This window comes from Varanus komodoensis, unplaced genomic scaffold, assembly GCF_004798865.1.
Source record: "Varanus komodoensis strain SLA01 unplaced genomic scaffold, ASM479886v1 scaffold15, whole genome shotgun sequence".
Taxonomy (NCBI): Eukaryota; Metazoa; Chordata; class Lepidosauria; order Squamata; family Varanidae; genus Varanus; species Varanus komodoensis.
In genome coordinates this window covers 14,841,384-14,863,652 of record NW_025335440.1, presented here as the reverse complement: position 1 = coordinate 14,863,652, position 22,269 = coordinate 14,841,384, and the positions used below count along the sequence as shown (strand labels likewise).

General features: G+C 41.8%; 1 protein-coding gene across 11 annotated transcripts in view; it reads left to right on the top strand.

Annotated features, from left to right (window-relative positions):
* Positions 1 to 22,269, top strand: part of DIP2C (disco interacting protein 2 homolog C) — a 323,243-nt gene that overhangs the window by 206,701 nt on the left and 94,273 nt on the right. For all 11 annotated transcript variants that reach the window (XM_044424777.1, XM_044424779.1, XM_044424783.1 and 8 more), the window contains 2 exons: positions 7,453 to 7,578; positions 10,769 to 10,978. In XM_044424777.1, coding sequence (XP_044280712.1) covers positions 7,453 to 7,578; positions 10,769 to 10,978 — 336 coding nt within the window. The remainder of the gene's footprint in view (positions 1 to 7,452; positions 7,579 to 10,768; positions 10,979 to 22,269) is intronic.

Below are 22,269 nucleotides of genomic sequence, written 5' to 3'. Positions count from 1 at the left end.
AGGGGTCTGCTACGGATTGACTGTCCAGCAGATTCTTTCAATTCAATGTTCTCCTCAGATTTCATTCTCTCATCCCTGTTGTACATGCTGACTCAATCTGGTATGAGCTGAGAAGCAAGCTGACTTCTGGTTTTAAAATGGGCCACAATTTTATTTTATTTTATTTTATTTTTCCTTTCTTAAGCCAGAGAACTTTGTGCAAAATATGGATATGTGTAATTTGCACCATTTGCAGAACGGAGGCCTGGATTTTGCACAAACCTGGAATTAACAGAAAACTCAAGGTGCCCAAGACGGGGCGTGTACTTGTGCAGTAAGAGGAAGGGGCTTCCCTTCTTATGTTCAGTGCTACAACAAGAACAGGAACAAAGACTCAAATCTAACCAGTCAGTCCCAATTTGCAAAATTTACACAACTGGCACAAATTTATGCAAATTATGCTACAGATGTGCAAATTTGGAAATTCACCATAGGTTTATTGAGCTTCAAAGGGAATGAGTTTTCCATTATCCCCCATTTCTAGCCCCTTTACCTGCCACAGTAGTGGATGAGCAAGCAAACCCAATCAACTTTCTCCTCCTTGCTCCATTCCACACCTCCCTTGTTGCCCTTCCATATTCTGCTCTCTGTGTATGGAAAGTTTCACTATACATTAATATTATAGTTGATCCATTGGTGGGAACCAATTTTAACTAGTTGAGTCTTGTGATCTGCCAATACATTGGCTTCTCTGATTGATTGTTGTAGTGGAGAATGAGAAAGAAACTATTAAATAATGGCCATTCATTCAAGCACTAGATAGTATCTTACACCTCTTTACTATCTCAAAAAGGCACCTATATTGAGACATGACAACATACAAAATAGTCCACATGGGACTGTTTAAAAACACACTGTTAATTAACTAAAAATTAATACATTAGCAGCCCTAGAAATAAGCCAGCAGAACTTCTGAGAGAGGCTTTGCTTGTCAAAAAGACGAGTTAAATCTAGTCCTTAAGAACATACAGAATTAGCACGTATCTGGGACAATTTCGCGACTCTCCTAATGTGCAGACAGTTGAACCTGACTGATGACTTTGGAGATCCCGTCACGTTATCATACATTTCTGTGAAGAAGTAAAAGAAGATGCGGTGACCTCATAGATTACTTAGTGGAATTTATCAAAGTGGAAATGGCCAATGTTTTAAGTGCAGATCTAATCAGGGCGATATTTATTGTATATTTTGGACCTGTTTTAAGTTTAAAAGATGCTGGCTGCAATAATTTATGTGTATCTCATATTTCTGCCAAAATGATAAAATAATACCGTACAGAGTTCAAGCACATCCCAGGATATGAGTTACCTTTTGAACCTTTTATTGTGTTATTTGGCGATATCAAAGATATTGTGAAATTTTACTATATTGCAGTGGTAATGAGTCTATTCACTGTAGTACATATGATTGGAAGTAACAGATGGGAAAAGTTAACCCTGCTGCCTGTTGCATGAAAATACAGGAAATGGTATATATATTCAAACCCAATGATATACTTTAGGTATAAGGGGGAAAGCAACACCTAGGCCTGTTCATTGAAAAAAAATAATGGGAATGAAAAAGTTCAAGATGTAATACAACCTTGTTCACTGTTATACATTGATGATTTGTCATAGTACCACTTGTCTTGCATTGTATTTGCTGTCTGTGGTTTGTTTATTACCTTGTTTGCCCTTCCCTCATTGTAAAATGTACTTGATAGAATAATGTATTAATGATGTAATAGTAAGCTTCATCAATGCATGAATCATTTTCTAAAAATGATTTTTTAAAGCACTAGTTACCAGCACACACATTCACCAATTGTATTAAAGTCATCCTACTGCTTGGAGATTTTCAACAGCTTTTCCCAGTCTAGTGTTTTCCAGATGTGTTCATGGTCCCCTTGTCAGTAGGCAAATGGCCATGGTGACTGGTGGATGATGGGAGTCATAGGTGCCAGGCTGGGGAAGAATGTCTTACAAGTTGTGAAAATCGAGCTTAGAATCATAGGGTTGTGAAAGAGAGATGAAGTTTGATCTAATCCCATCTGTGAGTTTGACAAGATTGTATTTCCAAGTCAATGGATAGACTTGCATAGAAAGGCCAGATAGAATTTTTGCAAAATAAATGTATAAATATTAACAATTTTTACAAGAAAACTGAGGCTCCATACATGGGTTAGCCCATCATCCAAAGGTGGTCCAAGTCAAGCTGAAAGAGCATAACTTTGCTCAAGGCCAGCCAATGGGTTTCATGATGAACTGGAGGTCTGAACCCAGCCGTTTACCTCTCAGAGTGGAGATGTGTAGCCATTCAAAAGTTGTTGGGCTACAACTCCATTCTTCTTTCACCGTGGCCATGCAGTCTGGGGTTGACTGGAGTTGGAATCCAACAATATCTAGAGGGTCACAAGTTCCCCATTATGGCTTACACAGTACGTTAGTATGAATTGGCACTTTAGCTAAAGTAGAAAATAAGTCGAAGAACCAAACGTGCAAGTGAATAGACTTTTCCCCTTGTGGTCACATGAAATGCTTCGTAAGACGGTTGAAAGAATCTTGGCCTACTAACATGGAAACTTTAAATATTTACTAGGTAACACTTGATTGTACTGAGAAAGGCATGCAGTGCTGTGAGCCAAGGTGGAAGTAATAAATCACCATCAAGCTACAGCACATTAGACCTTTTCTGTTCTGCTATTACCAAGGTATGGGAGTTTGTGTGTCTTTTTGCAGAGGGGGAAAAATCTTAGTATTTTTCGTATACCAGCAAGGGCAGAAAGACCCACTCCCTGTTTAAAAAGAAAAAGTCCTATTTCCTCCAGGAAGCTGCAGAGCTACATGGGTTCCTCTTGTCTTCCAGCAAGGTCTGAAGGTGCATGAAGTGGCACCATCTTGCTGAAGCTAAGTTAGTCTTTTCAGTGCTTGGTGGAACCTTCAACTGAGGATGCAATTCCATGTGGCCACCTATGGGGTAGAAATGTAATACTGTGTCATCAAAATTAGAGCTAGATTTTTTGGGTGCAGCTTTGCATTCTATAAAGTAGAGGAGTTGTTAGAGTCAGGAGTTAGGTGCAGGTGACCAAGCAGGGTAGGTAACTGACCTGGGAGGGAAAGACAAGGCGGCCATGGACCCTCATACCTCACTGCAGTGGGAGCTTCAAAGATCTGTGTTCAGGGTCCATATTGGAAGAGGATCCAGTCCAGGAACTGGCTGAACCTCTTTCAGTCCAAGGGATGAACTCTAAGTCGGAAAGCTCTAAGTGGGGAATGGGGCATAAAGCAAATGGTGTAGGCCAAAATACCAACATCTTGTAGCTTAAACCTCTTAAGGCACATTCCAATACAAGTTTAGATGGAAAAGGGGCCTGCAGCTGCAAGTGTGCACCTTTAAATAACAAATCCTTTGAAGAAACATTACAGCCTCTTAGAAACATAGAAGCAGAGTGAGTCATAAGGGGTCTCCTGGGCCATCTAGTCTGACCCCCAGTTCCAGCCAGCTTTAGAATGGAGGAAAACTGCTGAAGGGCTAGGAAACCACCAAACACTCAGCAGAGCCTTGGCTAGGGGTGTGATCATCAGAGGGCAGCAGTAAGACCCCAAGCGAGCTGTTTTTGGGCCCCCACCTGAGAGTCTGCACTCCCTGATCTCATCCAACATGTGAAATAGCTCAGAAACTAGAACGTTTCCTTACACCATATCAGGCCATTTGTCTGTCCATGACAGTGTTGCCCCAGGATCTCAAGCAGAAGTATTTCACCTCACTTGTTACCTGATCCCTTTAACTAGAGATTTAACTGGGACCTTCTATAATTAAAGCAGCTATAATTAGTTATAGCTCTCAAACGGCACTACGGTCCCTCTCCAAGTCTGATCCAGAGTGCTCAAGAGTGCAAAATGTGGTTAGGATACACCGTGGAATATTGCTTCTGATAAGAGGCCATACTCAGCGATTAGATTTCTGCATCAGCGGAACGTGAGCCGTATCCCTATTGTCCTTGCAAAAAGACACCCTCCTTTGTTGCCAAGAATCTGACTGCAAAGATTGGACCACCATGCACTCATGCAGTAATCTCTCCCCACATTTGTGGCTGGGCTCGTGGCTGAGACCAACAAGTTCTTCCACCCTGTTGTGGACAAGCTCATGGCCAAGGACAATTTGCCTTGTGTTTCTGGCAGCAGATCAGTTATGCAAACTGGCCCCCAACAGCCAAAGCTAAAAGTGAACGTATTGTTTTGCGGTGATCAAAAGAAAATGATACCAATAAAAGACCATTTACTAGTCTGTGGGAGGCACTCTGCTGCTGTGAAGGCTTAAGTAGATGTCACAGGGACAGACTCTTCTGCTAAATGTCGGTCTGCTGAAATCTTGTAGAAAGGGTGGATTTTGATTTAAGGAGCAAAGAGCAGGTTGAGGAATGGAAGCCTCCCCATGGCCTACAGCAGGGTGGGCAACCCCCTTGGCTTGTTGTGCACCCTCCCTATTGCCCCCCAGATTCCTGCCATCACCAAATTGTCACTGAATTTTGTGGCAGCAAACACAGCTCTGCTTTTCAGCAAGGCATGTAGTTGGTGCACACCTTCTTTTAATGATAATTCTCTTCTTCCTGGAGCTCTCGTAACCACAAGGTGTGCATTCACCACAGTCCTTGTGGAAATGCTGCTTTTTGCTTCTGACACTTGGTAGCAATTCATTGGTGCAGCAGGTGTGGTCCCCAGTTGGGCCAAGGAGTGTGAAAATGGTCCCTCAGAACTTCCAAAGTTGCCTACTCCTAGCCTCTAGGCTGAATTTCCTCCGTTACCTGTTGGGCTCCAGTGCAATAGGTGAGATTGCCTGAGATGGAGAACAGTCTGTGGAAGAGAGCAGGAGAGTGAAGGATGCAGGGAAGATGCCATTTTTAGCTCTCAAAGATCATCCTTCTTTCTGGCTAATAGCATAAAATATGTACGTTTCAGTACATTTAGACTGCAGGGGTTGGATGCAAAGGCTTTGGATAAATCCCTGATTAGCCATGAAGGTCAGCTGCCCTTGGGCCGCCATGATTTCCCATGGGACTTACCTTACAGGATGGTTGTGAAGATACAATGTTGAGACCACCATCACAATAGTAATGTTATGCTATCCTCATGTCTGGTTTGTCCCTAATTTTTGCTTTTTTATCAGGCCGCCCAGGAGGAATACCTGACAGTTTGAATAATGAAACCTACACAGACAGCCTCAGCATTAGTCAAGCAATTAGCCTTCCCACTCATGTCACTTCATTTTGCACCATTTATGTTGATTCTCTCAAAGTAACAAGAAGCACAAATTGAATCCAGCATATGAGCCAGGCAATCTTGAAGGCAAGATCAAAGGAAATGAAATAGAAGGTTATTATGGGCAGAGTATGCTAGTTCTAGAATACAACAGAGAAGGAAGTTATTCATTGCTTCCTATTTTTATTGTAGGATTTCTTTGAGAAAAGAGATCTTAGAAGAAACAGAACAGTTCCCCCGAAATACATTTTAAAATAGAATAACACCTTTAAAGAAACAAATGCAGCAAAATCCAATCTGAACCAGTGAAATGCCTTAAACAACAGTTCAAACTCTGAAAGCTGGAAATGCTTTCTTAAAATTAGCAAGGAGTTACATAAAAGAAAATAACCAGCTGCTACTGCATTACTATGTACGAGTTCTATGGGTCTTTGTAGTTCACAACTCTAAGCATACTTACCGGAAAGTAACATTCAATTTGACTTCCAAGGAAACAAGGCTTTAGAGCTCGGTGCTATTGATCTGTTAATAAAAAAATCTTTGGAACAAAACATGTGAGGTAAAGCATTAACATGACCACTTTATCCACTAGGAACTAGAAATGAGAGAATTGTGACTTCTCCAGGCTAGAATACATAGACCAGCCTTTTTCCAACCTGGTACTTTCCAGATGTCTTGGACTACAACACCCAGCATCCCTCAGCCAGTATGGAGTAATAGTCTAACACATCTGGAGGACACCAGATTGGAGAAAGCTGGTGTGGTCTCATAAACTACACTAATGTGAGGCTTAAAATAAAGTTATTTAAAAAACCTATGAAATGAGAGCACAACTATCTCTTTTTAAAAATAAAGGAGAATGCTATTGTGAGAACCCAGGAATTCACTCTATATAGACTTAGTGGCAAGCCCTGTTCCATAAATTGCCTGGGTTCACACAACACAACAATCAGTCCTACACAGTTACCATGGGTTGTGTTTTTTATTGACAGATGATCAAGTTGTTTGGACTCTGTTGTGGTTTCCATCCTCTCTGCTCAGTGCTCCCACTGTTGGTGCATATCTCATCAACCACCATTCCCAAAATTCAGTCCCAAGCTGCATAGCTCCCTGCCTGGGTCTCTCTCTTCCTCATTGGTCCACACATTGTCTCTGGCTGGCAAGAGTGGATCCCGCAAGTGCTACTCTTTCACGATCTCTGCTGTAGTCCCATACTGAGACCATAGAAACCATCCTAAAATCCGAAGTTCAGACAACACAACAAGCCATGATGAAATACTATAACCTCGTTATAGTATTTCACCATGGTAAGTTTGGTCTTTGGAAACCACAGTAAGAAACAACAGTGTGCTCTATGGTTTCGCTATATCACTTTAGAAATATATCATTTAGATGCCTTTTTTCCAACTGCATCCCTTTTCCTTAGCTGAAAGCTTCTTGAATCACACAAACTATTTCAATAGATTTTTTTCCTGATATCCCAGGTTGTTTGTGTTGCTACTTAAAAGCATACCTTAAATTTGAAACACAGTGCTTCGTGTTATTAGTCTTTGTTTGCATAGCTCTTCCGAGCTGGAAGTCAAATTATGTTGAACAATGCAGATGGGGTTGTAATGCCAACATTGCTTTCCCTGCATGCCTGCCCCCTCTCCCCTTCCTGGCAGAGTGCCTGTACTTTTAAAGTTGTGTGACCAAGAAGGGGAGCAACTAATAAACTGCTGCAGCAAATCAAAACAAAAATTCACAAGCAAAGATGTGGCAAAATAAAATGTCTTAACCAGCTTATAGCACATCAAAGATGATGGCGTCAAATACCAAGCCCCTAGAAGAACTGAACAGTTTTTTCTGCACTGAAACAGACAGCTGTTTGCCTAGCAAACACCATTAGCCTACTGCAACTTATTTCAAAGAAAGTGCATTTTAGATTGCAGCTTTAGCATGTTTTATAGGAGATGTGTTTTGAACTCTATTCCAGCATTTGCTTTCCTCTTTTTCCTGCTTTCCTCTTTTTGCATGGTAATTATGCTGCAGAATTAGGTGCTTGCATGTGCCTTAAAGGGTACAAAAATATGTCTCTGACTAAGGAATTTATAAGGTCAGGCTTCTTGTAAAATCTGTCTGTGTTTATGGCTTCTTCTGCTCAAATTCCAAACTGATATTTAGGTTTTAATTCTAGATGTGCATACAGAAGCGGTCCAGGCAGCCCTTGCAAAACATAAAGAAAGGAAGATGGCTGTGCCTATGCCATCCAAGCGACGTTCATTGGTGGTACAAACATCAATGGATGCCTACACACCTCCAGGTAAGATGCTAATACTATATGCATTATGCTTACCTTTTACACACTCTTTAAAATGACCCAACTGAGAATTCATTACTTAAGTTAGCTAACTTAAGTAAGTTAGCATTAGTTCACTGTGATTGGTCACAATCAGTGCATCTCAGTTCTTACCCTGAAAACCATTCTGATCCTGTACACATTCACATGGAAGTAAGTCCCTCTGTTATCAGTGGAACTTACTTGTGTGTAAATGGAAGCAGGCTTGTTCCCAGTTCAACCTTAATGTCGATTCCTCCACTAGGTACTGATGCGTTTCCACCATTCTCTTTTTTCCTGTTGCCATAGCAAAGCTACTGACCCATTTTGTATTTCCATATTTGGTGTAGGCTGATACACTGATACTAAATGCATTTATTCAGGAACAGTTTCCATTTGAATACAGATAGAACTGAGTTCTAAGTAAGGATTTTAGAACACAACTTCCATCCTGGCTTGATAGGCATGCAGGAACAAAGGTAGATTGCCTTCCCACCTGTTAAAGCTTGCAGATGGTGTGTAGCTTTGAATCCATGGGAAACCATTTCTCTGAATGTACCCAAGTTGTCTCCTGCAGTGGTTTAGTGGTAAATTTTGAAGTGCAGGCATTTGTCCTGACAGTCCCCATAGTCAGGAGAGTCCAAAACTGCAGGCAGCTGCATTGATCCATATCAACAAACCAAATATAGCAGCTCTCATGTCTGCTACGAGCAGGTCTTTTACAATTCCCCTTACTTGCCCATTCAACACTAAACCACCCCAAAATACTATGAGCAGAATCCAGTGCCCATGGACTGCTTTCTGGGCTGCAAATGCCTTTCCTCAAGCAATTCATTTTGCAAGTGAAATCCACTGCTCATGGACAGGAGACTTCACGCTTCCTTGGAGAAACCTCAAAAGGAGTTGGATTCTGCCCTTGACATTACAACAGGGGTAGCTACAGCTGTATTTTATTTTCTAGCAAGGGGTGTGTCTGTCTTTCAGCTGGGGACAATATGAATCAGGGAGAAACCGACTCTTTTGGGGGACTGTGAGAAAGTTTTGGAGGAGAGGTTTGGAGTAAGTGCAGGGATTTGGAAGCACCTGCATGGAGACATGAAAAGATCAACTTGGAGCCAAGATGTTTTGGACTTTGGTATGGGGTAGAATATTAGGAAAAATGAAATGATTCAATAAGGGCCACTTAGAAGAAAAACAGGATAAAGCCCGGAGGGATCTTCTTTCCCTTTTCTTTGTAAAAATCTGCGGATTTGGGTTGCTCTTTTTATCCCTCCTCTCAGAATCTAATCATCAGAAGAAAAGAAAAGAAAAAAAAAATCTTCTAAGATGGCTCATCAGATGTTGAAAAAAAAGAACTTTCAGCTCTCATATATTAAGGGAAGATGGTGGGCTGCCTTTTCCTAAGTGGTGTGAGGAAAGGGCGGGAGTTGATGGGTAATATTTTTGCATAATTCTCTCCAAGCTGTCATAGTTCTGGCAAACAAGGTACCAAGGGGGGTTTTGCAGACTGACTTAAGCAAATGGGGCAGAAGGGTCAAGTAGGCATGTTGGCTTACACTCTGTAGGTTTTTTAGGGTCACAGCTTTAAAAGTTGCTGAATTCTTAATTTTCCCTTCCATTTTGCTTAAACAAGAAGGTTAGAAATCAGCATAAAACATCTCACGGTGGGAAGAATGTGGTTGTCCTCCAGAGGAAAATCAGAGCGCAACAGCTGGCTAGAAAGGTGCTTGCGAGAAATCTGCAGCTTCATTTGGGATGTGCGAGGCCTCCCTCGCCTTGTGGAATCTCCTTTTCTGCCCTTCAAGATAAAAGTCTCCAGTCCTCGTCTAGGTGCAGGCCCCTTCTTCCCAAAACGGTGGAATGTAGGGCATGGCTTGTCATGTGTGCTGCAAACCTGCTCTTGAATTTCTTGTTAGGTGAAGGAAGTTCTTTTTAAGGGGCAACCTTCCTCACAGGGTTGTTGTTATGAGGCCAGAATGGAATACGGGAGGACTGTGTAAGCTGTCGTGTATTCTTCACAGGAGGAAAAAAAAAGCAGGATGAAATTGCAGTGTAATAATAACAAGAAGAGGAAGTCTTTTTCACACCGTTCGTTTTCTTCTTATTGCTGCCCTCCCCCACTGCTCCAGTGCCATCCCGGCATCCCTCTTCTTCTTGAAGGATTCCAGGGAATCAAAATCACATGCAAAACCCAGTGATGCTGTTGTTCACCTCGACAGCCAGGCTTGGTCACCTGACCTCACATAGGTGATACTTTGCTCTGACTTTTCCATGATTAGCAAAGCAATCATAAAGCCTTAGCAGTGGCCAGGCAGTGGCCCTCTTGTTTAAGAAAACGTTGATTGCAGCGTGGGAAGGGAAGGAGCGTGTCCAGAACAGGAGATGCTCTGCTTGAATTGCATTGCCTTTAACGGAACTGCCTCAAAGGACACCCAGTGGTGTGATACCACTGGACTTGCAAAACTCCATGTGGCCAGAGCTGGTTAGGAAGGCTTGGCCCTGATGCCTTCGCAGTGTTCACTCATCTCCCTCCCTCTGCAAATCGTTTTGACGGCCCCCCTTAAAATCACTGGAAAAACTGAGAATCTCGCACCCCTTGGCCCTGTTGTTGCTGCTTCTAGGGTACAGTCCAATGCCCTTTGCTGCAGGGATGCCCCATCCTCCAGACCCGGAGACTTGCTCATTTCACTGACTTATTCTGCGATTCCTTTCAACAAAGTTAAATTACGTTTTCAAAATAGTTTTATGACTACTTTTGTTTATGCTAAAAAGGCAGAACTTTTAACTTTGAATAACATTTGAAACTGAAGTGTTCTTTTTGTACATGTAAATGAAAAATTGTGGATAATAGGAAGCAGCCTAATATGAACAGCTCCACTAAGCTATTGCAATTATTCAGTTTCCTTCTGTAGATAAGCCATTATTCCTTTCCTTGTAGCAAACATGTCCGGTCAAACATGCTGCTTGAATCTCTGACAATGGTCAATTCAGTTGTAAGTGTCAGCCGTTATAATTGGTAACTTTCTTTATAGCAAGCTGTGCCTTGAATTGGCTTCGGCAAGGGGCGGCATAGAAACGGTTTAATAAATAAATAAATAAAATATCTCTGCTGAAGACTTGATGTGCTTCTCTGGCCAGAGAATCAGCACATTTTATCACATGTTTGCATCCATAGATACCTCCTCTGGTTCAGAAGATGAAGGTTCTGTACAGGGCGACTCACAGGGAACTCCAACCTCGAGCCAGGGGAGTATAAATATGGAACACTGGATCAGCCAAGCCATCCATGGCTCCACCACATCCACCACATCTTCATCTTCGACGCAAAGCGGCGGCAGTGGCGCTGCGCATAGGCTAGCGGATGTAATGGCGCAAACACATATAGGTGAGTAAGCACCTTTCAAAATGGTCTCCGCTCTCATCGTATTAATCCCTTTTCTGCCCACCAGGGCCTTCAGAGAAGTATAGAGGGACATGTATCCAGTCAACTCAAAATAAACACAAAATCCATAAACAGAACATTCTTTAGAGCAGGCCAAACAATTTAAAAAGGCAAAGCTGCTTGGCCAGACAGTACAGTCCCCACTGGGTCTGAGCTGCCCTCTCTTGGGAGAGAATTCTAGAGTCAGGGTGCAGCTGCAGAAAAGGCCCTACTGCATCTGGCCAGTTTTGCAGGCGGGTTCCTTGAGGAGGAGGTGATCATTCAGATATCCTGGTCCCAAGCCATTTAGGATTTTACTTGTATACGTTTCACTTATTCCCCTTGTGCATGGTGAACCGCAGAATACTCTGGTTTACTTTGAAAAATCATTTCCTATTTATTGAAACATTTAAATGTCATTCAGTCTGTAGTGTTTACAATGTTTTCCTTGTTTAGTAGCCTCTTCTCCATTTCTTTTCATCTTTAAAAAATTGTTTTGGTGCAGCCTGTAGGATCATGTGTTTTCAAAATACAGATGATGGGTAACATAACACTTTTCTTACATTCAAGCTGGGTTTACCCTGCCTTATGCAAGCTTTTGAATTGCACAGAGCTCTTCATCAGACTTCCTCATTCAAGTGAGCAGATAGCCAAATGCTGATTGATGTTTAGTCAAAAGTAGGCTATAATACAGGATGTCTGAATTCGGAAGTTATCCATGATATGATCTGGTGTAACAGATTCTGTGAGTGTATAAACTGTATGCACATAGGCTGTGCATTTCTGATCTGTGTGTAGATTCTGTTCAAAGAACCACATGAATCTGCCTAGTATGGAAGCTGGATCTGCTACAGCAGTCCTGTTTTGCCCCAACGTACTGAATAGAGATAGACTTGCAGCCTGGTCCACACCTTGGAGGCAAATCCTATTAACGCCTGTAAGTTTTACATCCCAGTCAGCATTCCAGCCTAAGTGAGTTTGCTTGGAAGCAAGCCCCACTTTGTTAAACAGATTTGTTCCTTTGATCATAAAAAGATGTGTGGTCAAACATGAATTTCAAGAATCTAGAGAACGTTGACAGCATCCTGCAAGTTCCTGGGACAGATCAAAAGTATAGACTACAGCTAAGTAAATAGTTGCAGCCTGGCAGAATTAATTGAGATGCAGTTTTGCCTTATGTTAAGGCTTAAATGGCCCACAGTCATGCTGAGACAAAGAAGCCATGAAGGTGTTTCCTGTGAAAATGTAACCCACAGTAACTATATGTGTCTCTAACCTGGGTGGAGCTTGCAGATCACCTGTGAATGAGAAAGAGAGGTGTAAATTGGTGTCCAGCAACAGCAGGGGCTGGGACCTGATGGTCTTCATGGCCCCTTCCAATTCTACTGTTCTATGATTTTATGAACTGAGGGCTAGTTTAGAAGCAGAGAATGTGCTAAAAGCATAAGCTGAGTTGGGTAATATGTAATAGCAACGGGAATGTTGCTTGGTGAACAGAGTTCCATCTCTTAGGGTACTATCCAGTGCATGTTTAGACAGAAAAAAAAATGTCCCGCAACCCCCAGCCAGCCATTCCGACTAAGGAATGCTGCAAATTGTAGGACTTAATTTTTGTCTAAATAGAGGCATCAGATTGTGTGCTAAGATGGTGGTGAAGTCTTTTGTTCATCTTCATTGCTTTAACCTAAACCTTAAACCTAAAACATGCCTTGAAGCAGTAAATCCTGTGACTTTATATTTGGAATCAAGGTCCATGGAGTTTCTTGTGCATGAATATAGATAGACCCAGCCAAATCTGGAAGTAAATTCCAAGTTTTTTAATAAAATGTTCCTCTCTGTAGGCTTGTTTAGGATTAGAGCTTTGATTCGTCTTTTCCTTTTGCCTTTCACTACCTTGTTGTGCTTTATTCCTATGTTTGCTTGATGTCATACATACTGAACATTTGACCCCATATTACAGACAGTCAAAACTATGCATGTATGTGCAGATGAAAAGACCCATGATTTGTCCATCCCTCTAGCTTGATTCTTGCCTCCTGCAGATCATTATTGTCATCATCATTAACCTTATTATTGAGAGTGTCACCTCTAAAGAACCTGGATAAATAGGGATGGGCTCCTTTTTTTTTTTTTTCTCCTGAAATCTCAAGAAGCCGTATAAAGAGTATGGGAAAACTTAGGGTTGCTGCTGTTATGCCTGAGATCCATTGTGCTGGAATTAAGGAAGAAGAAGCTGGAAAATAAAATGATGCCTGTGCTTTTCCTAGTCTGAGGTATTTCTTTTTGTGGCAGTTTAAAAAGCCCTTCATTGTGTTGAAGCAGCGGTCTTCCTTTGATCTCCCTGCAATGTTAAGCCTCTCCTAGTGCCCACCTTCTCTTACCCCAACCCTTCTTAGATGTTGTGTTCCTTTGAATGAACCTCTCACCTGGTTTGCCAACGCTTATCATTTCTGCACGTAACAAAGCTCTCGGGTTCTCTACCAATTATTTTCCTCATTTGGAACACCCAAGTGACTTCCTCTAACGATTTAGGAAGAATTTATAACTTGAATTAAATTTTATCCAGATTCCGAAAGGTTGCATTAGTCACAAAGTCTGAATGTTGTTTTTAAATATATCTGTATAAAAATAATGTGGCCTGCTGTTAATTTTAGATTTGGCACAGTGCATCTAACTTGTAACTTCTGTAGAAGGTTTTTTTGAGTGGGGTAGGATGTTGTCATGTTACTATTAAGAGACTGAATGGAGGGTTTTTGAGTCTACCGAAGAGCAGGCGCTATAGAATGAAGCTGTGGAGCCCCACAGTTTAAGAAAGATGCAGACAAACTGGAAAGGATACTGAGGAGGGCAGCTAGGATGGTCCAGGGACTGGAAACAAAGCCCTGTGAGGAGAGATTGAATGAACTGGGCATGTTTAGCCTCAGGAAGAGAAGATTGAGGGGAAACATGATAGCACTTTACAAGTTCTTGAAAGGCTGCCAGAAGAAAGAAGAGCAGGATCTCCTCTCAATCAACCCAGAGTGCAGGACACAGAATAACAGGCTCGAGTTACAATAGCCCAGGTTCCGGATGAACATCAGGAAGAACTTTCTGACTGTTAGAGCACTACAACAATGGGACCAATGACTTGTGGAGGTTGTGGGCTGTCCCACACTAGAGGCATTTATGATGCAACTGGACAGCCACCTGAGAGGGTTGGTTTAACTGGCACCGAGCAGCAGAATACACCCGATGGCCCTCCGGTCCCTCCCAACTCTACTGTTTTATGACTTTATGATTTCCTGGGCAGATAAAAAATTAAAACAATAAAGTACAGTACAATAAAACATAATGGAAAATTGTTAAAAGTTGGCAAGAGAATACAATCAGGGTAAAAGTCAATGGTCATGTAAGGGAGTGATCCTTCATCTGGGCACGGGGCAAAGGATTTTTTGGATTCCCAGACCAAGATCAGAAACAGAGTGCTGACCTTGCAGCTGGGCATCTAGACTTCTACTGTCCTATCCTCACCTCACGGCCAGCATGGGAAGAAGAGCCTCGACAGCCCCTCCATGGTTAGAAACCCCAAGTTGGAGAGGGGACGTTCTAGAGGGCAGGCAGGGGAGGAGACCAGGGACATAGGCCTCCTTCTCTAGCTAGACAGCTACAAACTGCCATCTAGCAAAACTGCAGGTCAGGATAGCAGAGATGGAGGTCATCATTTCTCCAGCTCTGTACAGGAGGCATGGAAGCCTCTGAATCCAGAGGTTGATGCGAATACCAATAGGGTCACGCCTTAAAGAACTAAAAAACAACAACCCATTTTGGAAGCAGTGAAGAAGTAAAAATAAAATGGTTTTCCAAGCAGAGGATTTCAAAAAATGGGCACCACAACTGAGAAAGGTCTTTTGTGTGTTCCCAACAATTATAACTTGGATGCAGCTTGGGAGCAAGAGGGTTTCTGTTCATGAGCTTAGAAATATAGGATGCTTCCTCGCTCAGTACTTATTCTAGAATTACAAAAAGGGGGGAAAACTTCAGTGCATGATACCAATTCCTGTAACATGCACTTTAACTCTGACTAGCAGTGGCTCTCCAGGTTTCAGACCAAGTTTTTTCCCAGCATTCAGTGGAGAAGTCAAGGAACAAACCTGTTTTTTTTTTTTTTTTTTTTTTCTTGGAAAGCTTGTGTTCTATCACTCAGCCATTTCTCATCCCACTTCGTTTACAGGATCAGATCATACTGTATCCTAGTACCTGAGTAAATACAGAAGTTTAAGATCAGTGCATGGATATGAGGGTGCAGCCAGTGTGATCCTGGTATTGTCTCACTTATTCACTCTACTACCCAGTATGGATGCCAGTACAGGGCCTTTGCTTTATTCTAGATGCTTCTGCAGACTGCATTCATAATGCCAGGCAGGGCTTCTCTTGCAGAAGGCTCAGGATCCATCACCACTGACGCACTGCATAGAATGCCCTTAAGTGCTTTCGGGAAGGACCAGTTACTCTTGCAGATAAAATCAAAAAAATCCAGGTTGTGGAAGGAATCCGAGGAGGAGTAAATAAGCACCAGGTATTTCAACTTCTCCATTAGATGGGTAGGCAGGTGCTCCAAGATGACCTCTCTCAGTTTGACAGGAATGTGAAACTGTCTCCTTGAGTGCTTGTTAGCAGCTAGGGATTGCAAGGGGGAGGAATACAGGTTATTCCTTCAAACAAAAAAATGTGTGAAGTCGAACCTGTTAGAACACACGCACAACCCAGCTGTTGTGTAGTTCCCCTAGTATGTGCTTTTCCTTATTATACAGGGCAGTAATTCCAGCAGGCTGGTTTTCCTGCCCATGAGACAGGATTTTAAAGAAAAGCAATCCACGAATGCATGCGTAATCGGGATGCTTCATTACACAGTGCACTCCCCCCCCCCCCCGCATTCACACACATCATTACACAGAAATAACAATGGACTTTTGATGACAATGAAATGCAAATTTCTCTGCTTCCATCTGGGACCACCTTCTGTAGACTATGGGAGATGCCTACTTATGACAAACCACTGCATTCTGAAAGTACTAATTAATTTTTAGAAGGTAGCAGGCACACCACTGCCTGGAAAGAAAAGAGGGGGAAACCATCTCTATTCTGAGCTGAAGGGGGAATCTCACCTTCAGAGTCCTGTATGCAGCCCCTTTCACTTGGTCAGATGCTAAATCAACCCCTGTGGGTAGTGTTTGGGCCTGCTGGGAAGAGACCATGACATGAAATATGGCTAGGGTTCAGAGTACCATAATGCTGCGCAAAGCTGCCCAGACTTAAACAGGTGGCCAAGGATACAGCAAAGATAGCTTATCATTTGGCTAGTGTTAACGAAACTTTGTATAGTGAATGTCAAGTGTTCCAAAATACTACCTCAGTAAGTTGGGCCTGGTTAACTTCCCATGCCACCGTTGCAAACTGGGATTAAAGACATGCAGTATTTGTCTGCAGCGTCTTAGCATTTGAATTCAGAGATCCGTTTACTTCCAAATTAGTGAACTTTTTAAACAGTGTTGTCTTTTGGAGATTCCCATAGGATTTCTGGTTTAGAAAATGTAATACTTCACCACACACACATATGTACTCACACACTAACTCATTCCCATATTCAGTGAAAGGACTCTGGATCTACATGCAGAGACTCTTGTTGAAATGAACACAAGGAAATCAATGATTTGGGTGTTAGGGCTGTAAAGATCAAGAAGTCTTCATGATCTGATTGGAGGTAGAAGTGAAAGAAACAAAATATTGTCAGAACTTTTCCAGAATACATGCTGATTGCGCATAGTTTTTGGGTGAGGTAGACCTCACAACCTGAATCTATGCTTGCTTGGAAGTAAATCCCATTGAGTTCAATGGGACTTACTCTTGGTTAAGTATATCTAGTGTGTCAGTCTTGAAATGGTACTTGCCGTTGCTATTTCTATCAGAAAGAGCCAATGAGCTGTAATAGTTTGGAGCATTATACTTATACTACCCAATTTCTAGTCCCTACATGGTCATGAAGCAGACTTGGTGATTTGGGGCCAATTACTCTCAGCCTAACCTACCATGCAGGGTTGTTGTGAGGATAGAATGGAGAGGACAAGCAAGGTAGAGTAGAAGTGCAACGAACAGACACAATAAGACAGCTGTACAGATCTTTATTCAGGGACTTGAGGCTCAGATTCTCTGAATTCTTCTCCTGGTCTGATCCCACCTTTTGCACAAGTACAGTTTAGCAAGGCTTATTCAGGAAAGCCCCACATGTCCCAAATTTTCATGCCTTGATAGCATGTGCTTACATGCCCATGTACCACAGTTAAATTGAGAAAGCTATATCTAGGAAATTACAAGAGCAAGTCCTGTTTGGCCACTATCGAATCTTCATGTGTTACAGCAACAGCAATGAACTTCCATTTGCAAGTTAACCTTTTAAATCCTTTGCAGTACACACAGAACATTTGAAGTAGCAGCTAGTTATTCTGTCAGAACAGACTTATCAATATCATCTTCTAAGCATAATAGCTGCACAAACTTGGATATGCAATTTGTCTAAAATGCCATGATTCAAAGTATTCTTGGGACCCAGCAGGTTTTGCATCTTGACAAAAAGAAGTCAGTAGTAGAATTCAGTAAAACTCTTCACCTGTGCATTTTAAAAATACATAAAGCTGAAAACTGTGCTCTCGGGGGCTGACACACAGAATAGGACTGGTTCACTAGCAAGCCAAATCTTTTCACCCCCATTACAAACGGCTCTGGAAGATTGCAGAGTTGTTGACAATCCTATCTCATTTTAAAAAGCAGAGATAAGAAAGAGTCTCATTGAAGCACCTGCAGCCTTTTCATAGCCCTTGACCTAACTAAGAAACTGCTTAGCAGCTTTGGAATGAGCCAGATTATTAAGTCAACTTCAAAGCACAAGTTTTAACTCCCTTTCAATAAGCATGTCTCTTCATCTCACTGCTGCCATATCCTGTGTCAGTTAGTTACTACCACCATACAATGTGTGCTCCTTGGCCATTACTCCGGGGTGATACCCAGCTTATTCAGTTTCATCTGAAGTTTAGGAATAATGATGGAGTTTGTTGCATAAATAAAAGACTGTTGCCTGATCATTGGCACCAGATTTGATCCAATAGGTTGAAATTGGAGCCTATTAATAGGCATGTCTAGAATGATGATGGTGAGATTTTTAATAATTGCTTGGCGGCAATTGGAACAGCAACATGCTGGAAGTGGCATGTGGAAGAAAGTACTGGATTTCCAACCCTGATGTTTTAAGCCTAATGTTTTTAACCCTAATGTTTTAAGAGTCATTACTTTAAAGCAGCTAGTTTTGGACTGATAGTAAATCTTTGTTTAGTAACTTGGACTCAAGAGGGAAATTCCCAGCCTGCGGCACTGTTTATTTTTGATAATGGAAAGCTGGCTGCAGAACTTTCTGGCAGAACCCTCTCACAGGATCATGGCATGACTCCAGAGCACCTTCTGGCTGGCTCAAGGAGGCGGGTGGGAGGGCAAGGTTAAGTGACAAATTTTATGAATTATGTGTAACCCTACTGAAGTGCAGAAACTTTGCTGGGTGAATTCAAGTTATGCATGTTTAGAGAAATGCAGCGGCTTTTTAATAGCCTGGTTTACTAAAAATTCAAAAGGAGGAAGAAGAAGATAACAAAGAATATTTTAGTGTAGAAAGCTAGTTCCCAAGTTTAATTTATTTGTTAGGTACATTTTATTTCACTTTTCTGGAAGGATCCCAGGGCAGTACATTTACTCCTCTTCTGCCCATGTTATCTTCACAACAACCTTGTGAAATGGGTCATCCTGACAGCATGACTAACCCAAGGTTGGGTTTTCCAGCAATAGTCCAATACACTATCCATTGCACGACTCTGTCGGTTCCCTTTCCCTCATTGGATCTAGATGTGAATAATTTGTTTTCTTTGCTTGAGAGTGGGAGCTAGGAAAAGCTTTTTGCCCCCCTCTCTACGCTAGTGCGAGTTTCATCTAGGCAACCCATGAATGCCAACAATGTTTCACTGATATGTATTTCCTAAACTCTGCTACGGTTCTGCAACCAATAGATCTAACTATGTTCTGGCAAAACAGTAATCTGATATGAATAACATTCACAAATCACTATATTAGGACTAATCTCAAGGAGAGTTTTTTAGTGTTGCCCAGATGAGCATCAGCATAAGAAACTTGTTTTTAAATCATATGAATTATGCAGGTCTAGTTCATGGGGAAACAGAATTCAGATTTGCCTCTATTCAGTGCCTATAAAACTGCCCCTGGTATATTTTTAAATCAGAGATTGTAAAGATATTTTTCCAGCCTTTTGAAGAAAGCAGGAAACTGGTACTGTTGCAGCTGTTTCCATTTCCAGTGGGGCAAGCATTTTTTGTTGGTCTGATTTTTACTTGCTATCTATTTAGATTTATATCCTGCCTTTTTTCTTAAAAAGAACTCATCTTTCTCCTCCTGCTGCTCTCAGTCTTATCCTCAGGAGAACAACCCCATGATGTAGGTTGGGCTGAGACTCTATGATTGATGCAAAGTCACCTGTCTGTTCATAACTGAGGAAGGACTAGAACCCAGATCACCTGAGTCCCAGTCTCTGCAATCTTAACCACTACACGACACTGGATCTGAGCTTTATAGCATCCAAATATATGCCACTATTTAGGACAGTAAAGCCTAGCTACTGCCATAACATACATCCTTTAAATCTGTTGTCCCTGAAATATTCTATTATTCGTTGCTAACATTTTTATAGCAGCTTATTTGCTTTAACAGCAGGAAAAAACTATCAAGGCCAGGCAAAACAATGTAAAATAGTTCAAAGTTTTTCAAGACTAGTGTATTATGTGGTTGGTACCATGCACTGGTTGTTATTAATACTAGATTGTATTTCTGTACCACCCGTAGCCAGAACTCTCTGGGCAGTTCACAATATTTGAAGTCTGGAGCTGGAGCCGGGGGTCAGACCAGATGGCCTGGGAGACCCCTTCTGACTCGCTCTGTTTCTAAGTCATCCATCCAAGTTTCAACCTGGTGTAGCTTTGCTTAGCTTCTAAGATTAGGCATGTTTAGGCACTTCAGGCTATATGGAAACTGCCAGTTAGCAGCCTACCTGCCACATCATCCTCACTTTTCCATTATTCAGGCTTGAAGTGAGATAGAAACTTGATTTGTATCCCAGCAAAAACTAGGTGCCATTTGAGTACCTCATTTTATTTTACAACAGTGAATTGCAGCTTGCATTTGCTAGTAAAGATGTTGCAGTCCATTTTTTGTCTCTCGGCAGAAATGTTTGCATTCCTGGTGGCAAACCGGCTGTTGAACTTGTGGGCTTACCATGTGCATCTACTTAGAGGGGCAGAAATGTGGGGCAATGCAGATGAATATGTGAGGGAAGGAAGCGCTTTGAAGTCCTACAGCTGTCACTGTTCCTATATTTACCGCCAGCATAAAGCATATGTTGATCAGAGTCATTTTTCTTCTGAAATAACTTAATTTTACTTAATGGAGCTGTTGAATATGCATCTTCAGCATAACTTGATGGCTACTATCTCCCTAAGTGACTGCAAAAAATTGGGTCTAGTATGTCATCTTAAAGCCATTTAGGCTGTTCATACATCTTTGGAACTAATTTTCTTTTTCTTATATGCAGAGCAGACAATGCCCAATTTCAGTGGCAGATTCAGTATGCATGGTGCATCCACCAGCATGCGTACATTTTCTGTGTTGCCTAACTGGGATACTAGGGTGGTATATAAATGTAAATAATAAATAATAAATAACTGAACAGGTGCAGAAAGGAGAAGCTCACTTTTCAGTATTCCTGCTGTTATGGAAGAAGAAGGTTGACCGTTGTAATGGTCATAGTTTAGAAAGAGGAATGGGTGCCAATCATTCTTCTCAGAGTATCACAATCAGTGGTGGTACCAGGACGCTTGGTTAATTCCATGACAGCTTCCAAGTTCTGTGCCTGGCTGCCCTGCAAACCGAATGTTCTAAAATTGTGCCTCCAGGCAACGCTCTGGTTCATCTCACAGCAGATCGGAAGAATGCCAGATAATTCTGTGCATCTTGCAAAAATATAGTCAGAATCTGGGATATAATTCATCATCAGTGGACAGACAAAAGCAAGGATCCATTCAGCTGGGCACGTAATGAATTGTCATTGTACAAAAATGGCTGAGCCGTAGGAAAATATTGCAAATATTTAATGCAGAAATCCCATTAAAGCATACTATCAAACTCTCCATGCATTTTGAATCTAACCGCCTTTTTTTTGGCCTGCCCTTGAAAGTGGTAATTTTAAATTAGTATATTCAGCTCAGAAAGGAGCTTCCCTTGGAAATAACCTCAAATGGGTCTTCAAAGTAAATGCATCTGCTCATAATGCAACGTATAATTGCAGACTTTTACTTAGACTGATTCCTTCCACACCATTTTTTCCAAAATTGGTATCACTGGGTCAGTTGCTCTTAATGCTATTCATTCAGGCAACATCCCTGCTAAAGAGCGGCATTTCATTGCCTCCCTCGTTGCCTTCCCAGCTTTTTGAGCATTTCATTATGGTGATTTTTCTTGGCAGTTTTAAGGGCTGTTGCTACTGCCATAGCAGCAAGCTATTTAGCTCGACCTGACAAAGTGTTACTGCGTTTCTTACGAGGCAGTTGGGGCTGAGGGTTATGCATGCACGGGCCTCAGAACTGGAGTATCAGGCCTCTTTCAGCCCAAGGTTCAAGTTCAGTTCCACAGATGCTCTTGCTACATCTTTTCTCCTAATTCAAAGTACAGTCAGGGCCCTTGACTTGATTGCCATCCTAGCATAGAGGAGTGCTGCCTTTAAGGAAGAAATAATAGAAAGCCATCTTGGCTCTCAGGACACCTCCACTTATAATACAAAATATGTTTTCATTCATTGCCTCATGGTTGTGATATTTGGAAAAAGAATTTGAAATATCACACACACACACACACACACAGAGAGAGAGAGAGAGAGAGAGAGAGAGAGAGAGAGAGAGAGAGAGAGAGAGAGGTGGACATAAAAAGTATATTGACTGACCATAGGGACACAGGGAGCCATCAGATATGACCATTGATATATCCAGCCCTATACTGTCAAGACAAACAGGCAGAGTCATCCCAGGATTTTTTCCCACCCTTATCTGAGTTCCAGGAGCCACTTTCAACCATCTTCTTACAAAGCATGAGCAGTACTGCTGAGCAAAATGCTGCAT